Source organism: Eriocheir sinensis, chromosome 37 (assembly GCF_024679095.1).
Source record: "Eriocheir sinensis breed Jianghai 21 chromosome 37, ASM2467909v1, whole genome shotgun sequence".
Taxonomy (NCBI): Eukaryota; Metazoa; Arthropoda; class Malacostraca; order Decapoda; family Varunidae; genus Eriocheir; species Eriocheir sinensis.
In genome coordinates, this window is record NC_066545.1 from 17,012,466 (window position 1) to 17,029,550 (window position 17,085).

Here is a 17,085-nt window from a genome sequence, read left to right on the forward strand (position 1 = left end):
TGAAGTAGTATTTCGATATTCTATAAAAAGTTTTAGGTCATTCTTAAATATTTCAGCGCCCAAGCACACTAGGCTTTCATAGGAGTTGCAGGCACTTTGAGGGGTAGTTTTATGACCCATCTTCTGTACCATGAACCTAAGAAACACTCATTAGGACCCAACTGACCTCCTTTTCGGCCCTTGGAAGTAGTTGATGTGAGGGGTGGATGAAGACTGCCATTGACCACACTTGAGAAAATAGCAATAAAAGGTAAAATTTCAACACACCATTATTCTTAGTTTTTTTATTACGAAATTAAAAACAAATATTTATGGCATACTTACTCCCTACCTAGAATTTCTCACATTTTTTTACATTACATCCTGAAGCAGCGTAGTAATAATATACAGTCTTCAGTGATTTGTTTTTTGTTAATCTACAGAATGGGAGGACTAAAGAAAAGAAGTGGGGAAGAGGGAAGTAAATGAAGAGAAAAGAACAGGACAGGTCACTTTCCACCTCCAAACCATCCCCGAACCCTCTTACGTTTGTGGCATCCCATAGAGAGGGGTGAAAATAGAGTCTGTGATCACCAATTCATACACATCACTTCCAATTAGTACTCGTATCATGGGAAGAAGTTTGCCCTGTTATAAGTACTAATTCCACGGGTGAGCACAAACTGGCAAACACCTCCTAGCTGTTAGAGAAGGCTGCACACATAAAAATGTACATCTTGGCGGCCGGCCCTTACAAGCTGCCGTTCATTGATCAATACAGTTTGCCTTGGAATATGTTTATGTACACGTACTGGCTGAGGCGTGGCGGTGCTAGTGTGCTGCGCTGCCCCAGGCGCAGTAACACGGCTGGATAGTAACAGTTGCATCGGTAATCAGCACCAAAAATATACACTTGGAGGAGACAGTAAGAGAAAGAGAGTGAGTGAATGAATTCTGGGCATCTTGAATTTCTTGAGGAAATGGCCCATCTTTTTACTATTGAAAAGGAGACAGACCAAGGGCTGAAAAATATATATAATGCCCAAATGCTTTTCAGAGAACAGAAGATAAGTTTTTAGATTATATGCCTATAAATGAATGTTTTAGGTTAACAAGTGCAGAATAATGTATGGATTAGTTATATAAATATCTTTTTTTTAGTTCAGAGAATTCCAAGCTCTGCTTTAGTTCCTCACTTATATATGTATAACACTGAGGAGAAAATGGTTTGTTCCTTCACTCTTTTCTTCTTACAATGGGACACCAGTATCAGCACCAGCATTATGAGGGTCATACAGTGTCTCTCAGAGCACTGCAGGGCTACGTGTGCCAGAGTGTGTGTGACGACAGCCATGTGTGGCAGCGGGCACCACATACGTGTACATACACTTGCACACACACAGTTTGAACATGCTTTACAATGTTGAAATAGGAAAGAAGGGAGGGAGAGGAGGAAAAAAATATATTCATATATAAAATACATACACAACATACAGAGTGACCTTGCAATGCACCAAATATATACAGAAAATAATGTAAGGTCACTTTGTACACTTCACTGGAAGAAATATTATGACAAAATAGAATAATAAAAACCCATAACGTAATATAAATAATGTAAGACTGAGCTGCTCAGCGCTGAGCTTAGAGGAGGCATCAAAGCAGCCATGTTCGTAATAGTGGAATATAACCAAAAAAATAAGAAAAACTGATATTCCATAATATATTGACAGAGATTTGGGTAGCTACAGCAAAACATGGGAGTGAATTTTACATTATTGCTTGTCATTTATTTACAACACATGTATATAAATGAATAGAGAAAAACTCACATAGGGGAAGGAGCATGTGTGTTAAAAGACTATTCTTATAAAAGTGTCTGTATTGAAAAAGCAGCACTGATGATCTGGACACAGCTTATGCTGACCACATCTGTTCTGGAGGATTAGTTGGGGAGCCATTGTGTGTGAGAGAGAGGAAAAGAGAAACTGATAGATGGATGGATAGGAAGAGGATAGAGGAAGAGAAACATTAGATAGATAGATGGAGAGATGCCTTCCACTTTTTTTGAGGAGGAGAAAAATGAGTAAATGGAGGAGGAGGAAATACTGCGGAAAAATGGAGTCTAGGAGGTGAAAGACAAAGCATTAGAAGTGGAAGTGAAGATGGAAGAAGAAAAATAAAGGAAGGCGTAGAAATAATAAAAAAAAAGGAGGAAGAGGAGGAAAAAGAGGAAGTGCAAGAAGTGAAGACGGAAGTGTAGAAGACAAAACTAATGAAGAAAGGATTAGAATGAGTTCAGAAAGAGGAGGAAGAAGAAGTGGGGGTCAATCTAAAGGAACTGGCTCCCTTCTACAGACTAAACAGTTGCCCTGATCCTTAAGAATGGCAGGCTTCAGGCTTCCAGTGCAAACATGTATAAAAATAAAACTGGCTTCAGCATAGGTTGTATAGCAAGACTCCCTGCAGCGTCAACACATAGCATACACACACACACACGAGGAGGCTAAGAACAATATATAGGACTTTCAATTTTGTTACTTTGGGGGAACCTTTCAATCGCTGTTGCCAGTCATTCCTGCTTGGAGAAAACACTTGTTGCTAATATAATATCATAGACTTCAATGTTTAGAGTGTAGTATTTGCGAGTTTATATTCACCAACCAGTCCAATTTGCACTTATGCCAGGGGGAAAATAGGTAGTATTCTGATTAGTCGCGCTGCCGTAAAAATGCCACTAGTTGGTTTATGAGGTACTTTTCTCTCCTGGCATAAGCACTATCATTAGACTGGCATGAACAGGCTGGCAAATACACCCCACTCGGCATTAAGAATATACACATGGAATGACAGTTGTTAATTTTTCTCTGCTCTCAGTAACAATAAAAACAAAACACCATCGTAGTATTGCAAAAAGGAGGTGGTGGAGGAGGAGGAGGAGGAGGAGGTATAGATGCCTAAAATTAAGCTTACAAAATAGTCACAGCTGCTTTGCTTTTATAACCAGCAAAAATAAAAATAATGATAATAATAAGAATACAGTGATAAATGCCTCCAGTACATACCCAGTAATGTTTATTGTACCCCGTTCCAGCGAGCCTCTCAAAGGTAACACTTCTCTAATAGCTCTTTGCTGACCACTTTGCTTTTTGACCTTAAAACTTATTAATATGTCGGCGTGAATGAGGAACAGCTGCGTCATTAATATCAGTAATTACTATGTTGTTTAGCTGCATTTTCCATTCCCTCCTCTAATAGCTCTTTGCCGACCACTTTGTTTCTAGACCTTAAACCTTCTTAATATGTCGGCGTGAATGAGGAACAGCAGCATCATTAATATCAGTAATTACTATAGTGTTTAGCTGCATTTTCCATTCCCTGCAGTGGACGTGTAAACCTTCTTGATATGGCAACACAAATAAACAACTGCGTCAATACATTTTCCATTCCCTGCCGGCAAAATAATATCAAGAGAATGCGCCGTAATGCAACGTAGCCTAAAAAGGATTGCAAACATATCGTAAAGTGTTCTTCGCAGAGATGCTGCTGGAACGGACTATTAGAGTAAAGATTGTTTTGGCCACAGAGTTGAGGATTAGGACACACACACACAGACCTAGTAATAATAACACATCTGACCTTAACTTGTATGCCATTCAGTCCTAGTATGGAGTTGTATTGCATGAAAAAAACCCAACATATACAAAAATGCCCTTCACTTGTCACATTAAAAAAACATATTCACACACACACATGCATTCCAATTTAACCCTGAGCTCACGACATCCTCCTCCTCACTAGGGACTAAAAAGCAGAACTGCGCCTGTATAAAGATGCCTTCTCTGCCTATAAAATGCGCCTCTCAAATCTACGCAAGTGTTCCCCCAGTGTGAATTATTGCTCCCTGGTGATGGTGGTGGTGGTGGTGGTGGGGCTTCATCAACACCACCACCATCACCACCACCAACAGATAAGGGAATGAACCACATGCTGAAGGTTACGCCCTCATTTTCGAACGCACAAATGCATAAACAGTAGCAGCCTCACGAAACACTTCCCGCGAGTTTGTTTTCTACGAACATTCATTTGACGTCTGAAAGAGAAAAGGTGATAATTTTGGTGGCATTTTTATATCTACTTTGCTTTTGTTTTGAACTTCATTTTTTGTTTGCAGGCTCACAAAACACTTCCCGTGATTATTATTTTTTTTTACGAACGGTCATTTGATGTCCGATGCGGAAAAGATGATAATTTTGGTGGCATTTTTATATCCATTTTGCTTTCATTTAGCTTTCTTTATGAATGCTCGTATGACATCTGATGCGGAAAAGGCAATATATAGATAATTTTGCTTTCGTGACTGGATGTTTCGCCAAATCAGCTTGTATTTACTTCTGGTTAGGGCAACGAATAGCTGTGGAGGATTAACCAGTTTGCATAATGGATTTTCATCACTAGTATCTTGAAAATGAGAATCTTGCTTACATTCCTTTATGGGCAATAATTACGATTCTGTGAGAGCATGAACGTGTTAAATTATTTGCTGTTCCTGAGATGTGAGATGCCCTGCTCTCTTAACCTCAGCATAAAAAATAGCATTGAACGTGAAGTAAAGGAGAGGAAGAAGGGATTAGCTGTTGAGCGTCTTCCATGAGGGTTTGGCCATTCATGCGCCTGTGATTCACGTGGAAAGAAAGAAAGAACTCCTATTAATGCCCTGCCTACTGGCTTGTATTGTAGTAAACAACATGAGGTATGGTAATGTTACATCCCACAGACACATCCACTCACATGTAAGTCAACGGGGATTTACCTACGTAACCTACAGACACACACACACACATTTTTATAAACTACATTCACAACCAAGTCAAGATTCACCTCCAGGATGAAAAGTATCAATGGATCAATCTCTGAATAAGGAGTGAACAATGCAGCGGAGTATATGAGGGAGGTGGAGAAAGGACGTAAGGGATAGAGCCATTTTCCTTTAGTTTGCACTGGGAAAGGCAGGCTACACTTTCCCAGGAAGAACAAGATATAAGTTGCAAGGGGAAACTGACCTTGTATTTAGTGTTCCGAGGGTTGCTTTTCTCTTGCAATTTATATCTTGTTCCTCCTGCAATATGTAGCCTTCCTTTCCCAGTGCAAACTATCAAAAAAACAGCTCTGTCCCTAATGCCCCTTCTCCTTCAGACGTCTCATATGTAATACTATCAGACTCCTTGGATTTCTGGTTCTTTTTACAGTTTGCTTAATGAGTCGGCTCTGTGAAGGATAGATACACTTTACATTTTCATATACATGTACACCTGACTCCTTATTCTTTTATAGTAAGTTTAGTAAGTCCCATCACCCTCCTCACTGAAATTTTGTCATGTTAGTTTCCGTAGTAAATATCACCTACTATAGTCTTCCAAATATGTCGGGGCCGGTCTGGCATAGGCTCCCACGGGTCCTTTCCTCCCCTCTGCTCTGCCAAACAGTCCCAACACCTATCTCTTCCTCTCATATGTAAGCTATAGGTAACATATGAGAGGAAAAAATAGGTGTTGGGACTGTGTGGCAGAGCAGAGGGGAGAAATGGACCCACGGGAGCCAACGCACAAATGGACTCGACAATTTGGTTTCACTCTAAGACTTTCATACGATTACTTTCAACGCACTGCTAAAGATTGTCGAGAAATGCCTTTACACGTATTCCGTTATGCAACAAATACTGCATCACTGTAGCGCATGTGACCCACGGCATATGTACTTACGTTGCAGCTGGTTCTTGCATACAGGAAGGAACGGAAAAAAGGAAGGAAAAGAAAGAAGAAAAAAGTAATGGAAAATGGGTCACATACACACACATACATGCACATTCACACAGTCCTTTACGAACCAGATGGACCTTATACAACCTTCCTCGTATATACAAATCAAATGGTTGTCTCAGTAAATCTGTAACTCATTCACAATATACCTGTGACTCGGACACACACACACACACGCACACACTCGGGAATCTACTAACCTATACAGAAATAAGTATAATAAAAACAATAATAAGTAACAATCCATATACTGGTGGAGTTGCCAATAATAAAATGTAGTGGTGGAGATTGCATCATAATTAAAGTGTGATAAAAGGTATTCACTCTGTACATTTGGCACGTTTAAATTAGCAATACAATCCATGGCACCCTGGAACACCTTAGCACACATATACATACACCAACATGGGTCCCAGCGGTGCAAAGTAAAATAATTCCCACTAACGGAAGTCTCACTATTCTCCGAGATTCCAGATGGCAGCGAACTTGGCCTCGTAAAACACACACACACACACACACACAGACGTTAGTAGTAAAAGTTTTAATAGTAGTAGTAGTCATTGTTATTATTGGTACTCTATGATGACTAAACGTATTGACAATTTGGGCTTTCATAGATGACCCAAAAACTTCTTACACAAGCCAATTGAAGAAGTGACTATTGAGAAAGTAATATCATCATTGACAAACAGAAGCTGCCGTCTATTGTGTATTATCCTAAAGAAGACACCTAAAGTATTAACCTGAGGAGAAGCTGCCCTAACAACAATGCCCATTATAAAAAGGAAAATAAAGAGATAAAATAATGAATAAGTGATGTGTTTATGTATGTATATATATGTGTGTGTGTGCCAGTATACATAACCCATCTACATTCACACATGCACCCAGATACATAGCAAGACTGTTTGTGTGTGTGTGTGTGTGTGTGTGTGCCTGCCTGCGTACATAACCTGATCCATATTCACACAACCCAGCAATGCCCAAGAATGAGGTACACACACACATGGAGGCTTAGGCATACATACATACATACATACATACGGCTAACCATCAGGGTATGTTTGCCAACCTATACGCACCCTTTCAATTAGTACTCGTATCAGAAAAAAAATACTGGTCTGGAAAATTGAACATATTGCCCTGATATAGATTATTAGAAATTCTTTATCTCAACAGTTTGTTTTTATGCTTCGTCTCAATTCTCAAGAGTATTTTTTTCTCTTGTATAACTGGTGCGTAGAGACTAGCAAACGTGCCCCATTGTTACTATTATTATTATTCATACTGGGCTCTGATCAAATAAAAAGTACACCTCTTAATGAAACGTCTGGAAAGTTTAGTTTAGAAAAGGACTTAACTAGTGGAGGATGGTCCTAAGCCTGTTATGGTACAACCTTGATAAAAATATACTTCTATGCCCATATCAAAACTCTTATACATATATAGTACACCACTAAGAGAGGTTGATTTAGAAAAATGTTTATGGTACAGACTTTCCTAAGAAGCTTTTATATTCCTGCATACGGGTCTGTATGTACGGTGACCTGTGGAGAGGGAGTGTTGTGCCCGCCACCAAGGGCTGCCCTAGGAACACTGTGCTCACGCCACTCACGCCGGACAACAGTAAACAAACCTTGGCTAAACACTGGACTCTTCCAAGTGGTGGGCTTACGCAAGACAAAAGGAAATGTACCAATAACACAAAGAAAAAAAGTCAATAATATTATGCATAGTATTGTATAATCACAAATATGGAATTCACTTTCAGAACAGAAAGACGTCTTGCCCGATACACACTATGAGGAGGAGGAGGTAGAGGAGGAAGGGGACAACACAAGGGTAGGGGTTAGTGGGGTACAGGGGGGGTGCGGGGTTGATCACAGATATATGGACAATTGTGTTCATCACCGCAAATGAAGCTCATTCCCAGCTCTAAAACCAGGGCACGGTTACCAGTCAGTATGCACCACTCCTAACAGGACTCATATCGGGAACAAGACTTTGTACTCTGAAAACCCGAGCCAAGGTACGGAAATGACCCACTGTCGGAATAAAGACTGATAAACATTCCTTATTCTGACAATTCATTCTTATATCTCAGTTCTATTTCTCAGACAAGTTTTTTCCCCCTGGTATGAGTGTTGATAGGAATGGGGCAGACCAACTGGAGGCCACAATGCCCTTCACTTTGTAGGTTCTGGTGTGGGAAGCCCGTACAGTGTCTTCACTTAACGGTTATGCAGTGAGAGTAAGCCCAGGAAATACTCTTTCTCAACCCAGTTCCCTTTTCTGAGGCTGTGTTATGACTGGCCGCTGAGGGGAGCCTAGCGTCCAAGCATTCCCTCGCAGACAGTGATAGTTTAAGCCGAGGAAAGGGAGCTGGGCATCGTGCGTTTACCTGGTATAACTCTACTGTAATGTACTTTTTCATAATTAATATCAAGACAACTTTTATATATACCCATTATTATTAGCTTACTTAGTTGGCCACTCGTAGCAGTTCAGTACATCTTGCAGAACGATGTACCGAGTGATGAAAAAATAAAGCCAGGAACTCGTCAACTATACTGTCTGCACCTAACCAGTAGCTGCTTTCTGTCGTATATTTACAAGACAGCTGAAAAATATGAGTCAGCCCCACGTATAAGGCTTGGTGTGGTGTTTCATGGTACCAGTTTGACGCAGAATACAGCAGGACAAACTAGTTATCTTATTTGCGCCTCGTCGCCTCCCATCACACCGTCATGGGTGGACAGGAGAGTGGTGGTGGCGGTGGTGGTGGTGGTGCGATCACCTAAATAGTTTTCATGGCTCCATCCTTTTCCTTACTCTGCTCCTAATGAGGTTAGTCCAATGGTTGTCAGTTTTCTGATTCAACCCAATCTGGGTTGAAGAATTATTGTCACAAACCAGTGGACAGCTCTTGCTAGAGCTTTGAAGCGAGACTGCCACATCCAGTATTTCTTTGTCTGTCTGTCAGAGGTGGTGACCCAGTGCTGGGTTACGTACGACCCACACTTTGAAGAACTGGTGCAGACGAGTCTACCTGACAATGGAACAGTATACATTTTCTAGTTATACATGGGAAAGGGAGTGAGATATAGGAAGACCTTCCTTAGTGATCACACACACCATTCCTTGCAAAGCTTAGTGTTAGGGTGTCGGCCCCTTAGTCCCACAAAACAGATGGCATGAAAAAAAAAAAAAAAAAACGTCCGGCCATATGCGGCCCCTGTGCCAGACGCAGCACTCACTCACTCACTGAGCGGCAGCATTACTTACTGTTAACAGTGGTAAAAATTGTATAACTGTTAAAAGTAATAAAATACATGAGTATATATCCACTATGGTGCCACCGTAGAATACTGTATAGTGCACCGTCACGTACCTGAAGGTTGGCCAGCAGGATGCGTGGCTGTGTGCACTATGAGGGCAGGTAGATGACTGTGTTACCTTTGCTGGGGTCAGCTCCAGCCTGGGTGGTGGTGGGAGAGGGGGAGGGGGTGGGCGTGGAGGGGGGCTTGTCCACCACCGCCGGGGCGGGCACAAAGCCTGGGGGCTGGGGGAGGTTCTTGATGATGTAGTTGTTTTGCAGCGCCATGGAGGACGGCACCACAATGATGGTCTGCTGGGGCACTGCAGAGGCGGGACCGGGCTTGGGGAAGGTCCCTGAGGCCCCTGGGAGGTCCTGGGAGGAGGCCTGGGGGGAGGGGAGGCTGGTGGGGGGAGTGGGTGTGAGGGGCACTTTTTGATTATCTGGGGTGGCAGGGGCATGGGGGGAGGCACTGCTGTGGACACTGTGGTAGGCCGGCTGGCCCTGCTGGGGGGCCGGCACGTAGGCAAAGCTCTGAGGGGAGGCCCCTGGGGGCATGGCATCAGGGGGGTAACAGTGCTGGGGCTGGGAGGAGGCGGGGGTGGGGGTGTAGGCTGGGGGGAAGCTGACCTGTCTCGCCGGGACGCCGGTGTTGGCAGGGACGGCGGCGGCGGCGGCGGTGTAGGTGTGGTGGTAGCGGCCGTGTGGACAGTACTGGTGCTGCTGCTGCTGCTGCTGGTGTTGTTGCTGGTGGTGGTGGTGTTGGTGGTGCTGCGCTGGGCCAGGGGACGGGTGGTAGTGGGTGGTGGGGCCAGGGGCCGCCCTGCCTCACTGGTACATGGTGTGTTGGTTGAACCCGCCAGGAATGCCCTGCTGTTGCTGCAGCATGTTTTGCTGGAACTGCTGCTGGTGGTTATGCTGTGGTGTGGACATGGGCAGGGGCAGCATGGGCCCCAGGGACACGTAGTAGGGGTGGTTGTGCAGGTTGAGGGGCAAGGGGGGTGCTGCCGTGGGGGGCGCGGCAGTCCCTGGGGTCTGGTGGGGCGGCGCCTGCATGGTGGGCTGCCCCTGGTGGGAGGTCTGCAGGTTGAGGGGCTGCTGCTGGGCAGGGGGTGGCTGCTGCTGCTGGCCCAGGCCAAACAGCAGGTTGGGCTGCACCTGCTGGGTCATGTAGGTGGCCAGGGAGTTGTGCAGCGTGGAGGTGGCGCCCATGGCCGCCATGGAGGACACGGGCGTGGTGGTGGTCTCCACGCCAAGGTTCATCAGGTTGGGCTGTGAAGGGAGGCCTGGCTAGGGATCTTAGACTTTCAGGGAAAGAAACTAAACAGCTATGCTTGGGAGTGCTTGCTGGTGTGCCAAGAACAGAGTGAATCCACCATCCCTACAAAGTGCTTATTTGTCAACCTGCCTTGTCTAAGGAACTTTCATACCTGACACAGATGAGCATGAATAAGGACGGGGGGAGACACTTGATACTAATTTTACACAATGTATTTTACACTCCAGTCCTCTCACTTCTTTACAGGTACTACACTAATACTTTATCTTCCACTCTCCCTACAGGCTACTGTGCAACACAATGGCAGAAGAACAGCAATGGTTCAGCCAGTTCTGTCCCCTCACCTGGTAGCCCCCGGTGGCGGTGCTGGCCGGGGTGTGGGGGGAGGCCGCGATGATGGTGCCGGGCGGGACGGACATCGTCGCGGCCGTTCTGCTCATGTCTGTGGGGCCGGCGGGTGTGTTGGGGCTGTGGCTGTTCATGCTGTAGTCCTGTGGCAATACCTGGCAACACACACCAGCAACACTTAAAAGAGTTGCAGGAACACACAACAGCCTGGCATGCTAATAAGGTGAGTTAAGATCACATATAGAATTCCTGATTTGCCGAACCATGAGATGAGAGGGGAAGAGAAAGAGTGCAAGCGAGCCCATCCTAGACGCAGACTGACCTGGTGTTGAGGGGAGGGGGCGGGTGGCTTGGGTTTGGGCGCTTTCTTCTTTTTCTGGATCATGACACTCTCTATGCTCCGCCGTAGGTCGCCAATCTTCCTCTTGCCCTCAGCGTACTCGAAGCTCTTGAACTCATCCAAGTAGATCTTCCTGTACAGCCACTGCTTCACCTTGGGCTTGTACTCCTTGTTGGGGTCTGGAAGGGAATTAGAAGATGTTAAAAAGATGCTAATTTATCTTGTGTCTCTCTACTACAAAGATTTAAATGGCTCGGTATAGATTTATGAGTCTTGAAATATCTATAGGTATGATTTTATTTGCTGAAGTAACTGCTCATGATACAATTACTAACAGAGATAATTAATATGCTAGTTGCAGACATTAACCTGTATAAGGATTCTGATTTACTGGTATTGAGGGAACTATTTTTAAGGGGATGGTCTAGGAAGGGGGAGCTCATAATCTGGGTAACTAACAGGTAGGAGAAAGACTTTGAACAATATATCATTAACCCTTAGTCGACAGTGAAACTATATATAGACGGTCCAAAATTCAGTCAGTCAGTTTTGTATGGCAGAAATATAACAACACTTCCAGATTGCAGTAGAATCTATATATAGGCAATAGTTAAATCATCCATTATGCCGCGTAACTATATTTATGCTACGGTCCTAAGGTCGGCAGTGATTACCGTATATTTAGACCATTCATTTCGGGGGGGCTACTCTTCAAATACTGCTGCCGTCTAAGAGTTAATATAAAACCCCTTAGATCAGTAACAAAACTAACCGGTGGCAGGTTCAAAGGCCTGTGGTTCATGTTCCTCTAGGTACGAGCGGTGCATCTTGGATATGTCAACGTCCAGCTGACCGTTCTTCTGGTCCGTCTTGCAGAAGAGGAGGTAGTCCTGCGTGGAGAGGAGGCGCAGCATGTGCTTCTTCATCTGCAGCACCGTGTCCTCGGGGGTCTTCTTCGACAGCTGATTCTTGTTCCTGGAGGGAGAGGATGCGAGTGTCAACGGGAGCAACTTATGAAGGTTAGTGTGTGCTGCTGTTTGTGTGTATTTGCCTATTTGTAGTCAACCGGGCCCGAGCTAAACTCTAATAGTCCAGTTTCCATATTTACATTTATCCAGCCTTTTCTTCATTTGTTGTGTAAGGTGTTGTTTGTGTGTATTTACCTATTTATTGTCTACCGGGCCTGAGCTAAACTGTAATAGTCCTGTCTCCATATCTACATTTATCCAGCCTTTCCTTTATTTGTTGTGTAAGGTCATGTAAGGTCAGTGTACAATGAGTTAACACCTGCCTGTTTTAAACTCATTGGGCCTTGTTTTTGTCCCATGTCCTTTTTTATACTCCTCTCTCTCTTTAACAGTAAAGGAGACGGCTCAAGGGCAACACTGTCAATATTTGTCTCATTCCTTAATCTTCTTACTTTACTGCCACTGTATATACCTTTATTTTCCACATAATACCCATGTCTGCTCATTGGGGGCACTTTGTTTGGGTATCTATATATTTTTCCTTTGATGTAGTTTCATGGATCTCAGTGATAACAAAAATAGTAACTCAGCACAAACATAAACTGCAGATAAATATGATGTCATTTAACCCGGTAGCAGCGACGGGCCAAATTTGTGGCTTTGCCGTGTAGCAGCGACGGGCTAAATTTGTGCCATGATATAAACCCCCCAAAATAGATGATACATAATCTGGTCACAAATGCTTTGATATATATTATGAAATGGTTTGTGTGAGGGTGATTTTTTCCCATTTTCTCGCTTGGAGGGACCATTAAGAAACATGATCCCCGCTGCTACCGGGTTAAGGGAGAATTTTCTGAACCTCATAATCCTTAGAGATGAGAGAGAGAGAGAGCGAGGGAGTGACTGAGGGACCTTCCACACACAACAGAGACTCCTACATCAGACAAACTGGCTCCTCCGATAGACCAACCAATTAAACATAGACCCTTCCACAACAGACACCCTCCCACTGATCCCCCTGCCAGAGCAAACAGTGACCCTTCCACAACAGACACCCTCCCACAGAAAACATAGACCCTCCCACATCATGAAACCCACTGAGAACATAAACCCTCCCACAACATGAGACCCACAACATTGAGACCTACAGAGAACAGACAACATAGACCCACAACATTGAGACCTACAGAGAACAGACAACATAGACCCTCCCACAACATGAGACCCACAACATTGAGACCTACAGAGAACAGACAACATAGACCCTCCCACAACATGAGACCCACAGAGAACATAGACCCTCCCACAACATGAGACCCACAGAGAACACAGACCCTCCCACAAGAGACAGATCCCCCCTCCCATAACACAACCCCCACCCCCCTGCCACCATACTCACTTCCCGTCCACATGCTTGAAACACTTCTTCTTGTTGCACCTCGAGCACTCCCCGCCTCCGTCTCCAGCCTCCAGCCTCAGCCCAGCCATGTACGCGCTCTGTCCAATGATCCGAGGCTTCTTCTTCTCGCCATTGGACTTTTCCGCGGGCTTTTTCCTCTTTTTGGGCTCCTTCTTGGGCTCTGGTTCCTGTGGCTGCTGCTGTGGTTGGGGGAAGTGGTAGGACGCGGGCACCACCATTTGCTGGTACACTCCACCACTCGCCATGTTCGCCATCTTTAATGTTTTGACTGCGAGATGACGTCACGATGCTGGGGGACCTCCTCCTCGGCCTCGCTCTCTCGTATGGGAACGCCCGCGCCCTTTGAACGGGGGCGGGCGGGTGTTGGGATGTTGTCGGGGGTGTTGGGGGCGGGCGGATGTGGGGATGCTGTCGGGGCGGGGCGGTCGTGGGTGTTGGGGGTGGCGGTGTTGGGGTTGGGTGTGGTGTGGGGGCGGAGGTTGTGGGTGGGTGTTGGGTGTTGGTGGTGTCTGTCTGTCTGTCTCTCAATCTGTCTGTCTGTCTGTGTCTCAATGTCTCAATCTCTCAATCTCTGTGTGTCTGTCTGTCTTTCTGTCTATCTGTCTCTGTTTGCCTATGTCTCAATCTCAATCTCTATGTGTCTGTCTATCTGTCTTTATCCCTCCGTCTGTGTCTGTCTCAATCTCTGTCTCTGTCCGTCTGTCTATCTCAATCTCAATATATTCCGGGCCACCAAAGAGCAATATATCATTCTCATTCATATTCTTTCTGTATTACCTATTATTTTTACTCTTTTCCATGTATCTTCTCTCTTGCATATTTCTTTTCTGATCTCCCTTATTCCTTACGACTTTAATAATTCCTGATGCCTTGGTCGTGTTCTTGTGAGGGCCATTACGATATTACGCCTTCACTCGTAAACATCTGTGGCTTCTCGACTTTCATCCTTGGGTCCTGTAATTTCCGCCTCAATGGGGTTATTTTACTTTTTTTTTTCTTTCCTCCTTTTGTCATGGCGAGATATTATAGGGTTTCTTTTTCATCTGTTTCCTGCTTCTAATTTCTGTTCTTTCTTTCTCGACGTCCTCTTCTTCTTCCTCTTTCTCTTTTTTCTTATGGATTCTGTTTTTCATCCATTTCCTTCTTTCGTTCATGTTATTTGTTTCTCAATGTCCTCTCTTCCTCTTCTTCGTTCTCCCATTATTCACGATTATTCCTTCTTTCTTTTGCCTGTTCTTTCTTTCTCAATGTCTTCTTATTCTTCCTCCTCTTCCTCTTTCCCTTCTTTCTTGGGATTCTTTATTTTTTTCATTCATTTCTTTCGTGTCTTGTTTATTTCCTCTCAACGTCCTCTCTTCTTCTTTTTCCTCTTCCTTCTTCTCTTATTATTTTTCGCGATTATTCCTTCCCTTCTCCTTATACCATTGTCCTTTATCGTATTTTCCATCTTTTCCATCATTTCGTCTTTATCATAATTTTCTTTTTCACTTAACTTTATCATCATCTTAGTTTATTTTTTTTTTATTTCATTCCACTTTTTTTCACTGTTTCCTCTTTCTCTTTTCTGATTGTATTTTCTTTAATTTTTTCCCGTAATGACTGAAACGCTTTAATTCCTGTAATCAAACACACACAATCTTATACAAAAGAAACTTATAAAATCACAGCTCAAATACACGTTTTTATAAGTTCCCCATTATTTTTTTTCTCCCTTTTTCTCTTTCTCATGCACTCTCCATCACCTCCAGTCAATCATTATGGCTTTTTATTATCCGTATATTCCTTAAATTACTCTTATATTCCTGACGCTCAGATCGCAGTTGTAATATATATCTTTTTAGCTTGTCTTTCATCTTTTTCCCTTTCACTCTTCACTATACCGGTCGATCTAAACTGCACAGATAAATCCACAAACGCTGCAATTTTCACTTCACTTCCATTCGCTTATTCTTTCTTTGCACTGGTTATATATATTTTTTTTCAGATTGCAAACACGCACACACGCACACGGACACCCAAGCACGCACAAGCAAACACGCACACGTTTAGGTCTTCTGGTGGTTGGGGGGAAGAGGAGGAGGAGGACGAGGAGGATGAGGAAGTCACAATCATGAGTAGGAAGTAGGAAAGGGCGGAATAGGAGGAGGAGGAGGAGGAGGAGGAGGGAGAACGAGGAGGAGGAAGATGAAGAGTCACAAGCAGGAGTAGGAAGCAGGAAGGGACGAGATGGGAGGAGAGGAGAGGAGGAGGTGGAGGAGGGGGAGGAGGGAGGAAGGAAGGAAGGAAGGGAGGCCTGCTTGTACACCTGCTCAGCTCAGATACTCGACAGGATTGCAAGAGAGAGAGAGAGAGAGAGAGAGAGAGAGAGAGAGAGAGAGAGAGAGAGAGAGAGAGAGAGAGAGAGAGAGAGAAGGAAGGTGGTGGTGGTGGTGATATTGGTGGTGGTGACGGTGGTGGTGGTGATATTGGTGGTGGTGACGGTGGTGGTGGTGATATTGGTGGTGGTGACGGTGGTGGTGGTGTGTGGGCGAGATAGCTTGGTGCAACTCTGGCCGCTTTCACCTCATGCAAGCAGCAAAAATATCCTTAGTTTTCGTCTGATATTTTTTTCCTCTCGTCTGCAGGAAAAGACAGACAGACAGACAGACAGATAGGTGGGTTGGTAGGTAGGGAGGGAGGGAGGGGATGAGACAGACGGTCAGACAGACAGACAGACAGCAATGCAACCATATTCCTCCTCTTCCTCCTCCTCCTCTTCCTTCTTCTCTTCTCCCCTCCTCCTATCCTTGTGAACAGTACATTTATGCAACACACACACACACACACACACACACACACACACACAATGTACTTTTGCATATATATACAGATGGTGGTGTGGTGTGCAACAAGTGTTTTGAAGAAGGGGGTTTGGGGATGATCGGGGGAGTAAAGTGTGTGTGTGTGTGTGTGTGTGTGTGTGTGTGAAAATGAATGAAAAGTGAGTCGAGTCGAGAATTTAACACATACTCTGCACTGTACTCTCTTCCCTCCCTCCTTCTCCTCCTCCTCCTCCTCTTATCACCTCTTCTCTGCACTCCACTTCTCCCTCACTCGATCCACAACACTATCCACTCGATCCACACCACTGCTCACTTGGTACACAGCTTCAACTGACTGACTGGTTGATAAGGAACGCAAGATAATCCACTCACTCTTTTCCTTCTTATTCCCTCCACAATTTCCTTCCCCCCAACACACACTTCCTCTCGCCGCCGTCCGCTCGTCCGCTCACAAACAGCACAGGTGAACGACTAACAGTATTTTCGTGCATCCAGTAACTCCAAGGGGTGGCTTTTTTTCTCTCTTTTTTCATTCTGGTTCGACTCCGGGAGGTGGAAACGTATTGAAACAGAGCGCTAGAAAGTGACACGCGGATGGAGGAGGAGGAGAAGGAAGAGAGGGAGGAGGAGGAGGTTGACTTATGTTATGTGTGTGTGTGTGTGTGTGTGTGTCGAGGAAGGGGAAACAACAGCGATGACTAAGCACTTTAAAATTCGCGTATGTACGTCTATATATAAAAGCTGCAAGCAAGAATAGAATATCATATCACAGCATAGCATCGAATAGGCAA

General features: G+C 44.5%; 2 protein-coding genes across 4 annotated transcripts; both read right to left on the minus strand.

Moving 5' to 3' along the window:
- Positions 1–9,225: 9,225 nt before the first annotated feature.
- LOC127008473 (uncharacterized) lies at positions 9,226–9,672 on the minus strand. Its single transcript, XM_050880619.1, has one exon. The coding sequence runs from the start codon at positions 9,670–9,672 to the stop codon at positions 9,226–9,228; it is 447 nt and encodes a 148-aa protein (XP_050736576.1).
- On the minus strand, positions 9,561–16,760 carry LOC127008418 (uncharacterized protein DDB_G0284459-like). Of its 3 annotated transcripts, none has more exons than XM_050880562.1 (6): positions 16,667–16,760; positions 13,452–15,088; positions 11,854–12,056; positions 11,064–11,260; positions 10,738–10,896; positions 9,561–10,386 (listed from the first exon to the last, which is right to left on the minus strand). In XM_050880562.1, exons 2-6 carry the CDS (start codon positions 13,724–13,726, stop codon positions 9,943–9,945), a joined length of 1,278 nt encoding a protein of 425 aa, XP_050736519.1. In that variant the 5' UTR covers positions 13,727–15,088; positions 16,667–16,760; the 3' UTR covers positions 9,561–9,942. The 3 variants fall into 3 exon arrangements, with proteins under 3 accessions (XP_050736519.1, XP_050736520.1, XP_050736521.1); XM_050880563.1 differs by having other exon boundaries at positions 16,715–16,745; XM_050880564.1 differs by having other exon boundaries at positions 9,563–10,386; positions 10,738–10,884; positions 16,667–16,759.
- Positions 16,761–17,085: the final 325 nt, after the last annotated feature.

Bases quoted from the DNA above. Each gene is read 5' to 3' on its own strand.
- LOC127008418 (XM_050880562.1), bottom strand. From the start codon at position 13,726: ATGGCGAACATGGCGAGTGGTGGAGTGTACCAGCAAATGGTGGTGCCC. The intron at 12,057-13,451 runs GTGAGTATGGTG...CTCTCCCTCCAG, and splicing joins TTCAAGCATGTGGACGGGAA to GAACAAGAATCAGCTGTCGA. The intron at 10,897-11,063 runs GTCAGTCTGCGT...GTGTGTTGCCAG, and splicing joins CCCCCTCCCCTCAACACCAG to GTATTGCCACAGGACTACAG.
- LOC127008473 (XM_050880619.1), bottom strand. From the start codon at position 9,672: ATGCCCCCAGGGGCCTCCCCTCAGAGCTTTGCCTACGTGCCGGCCCCC.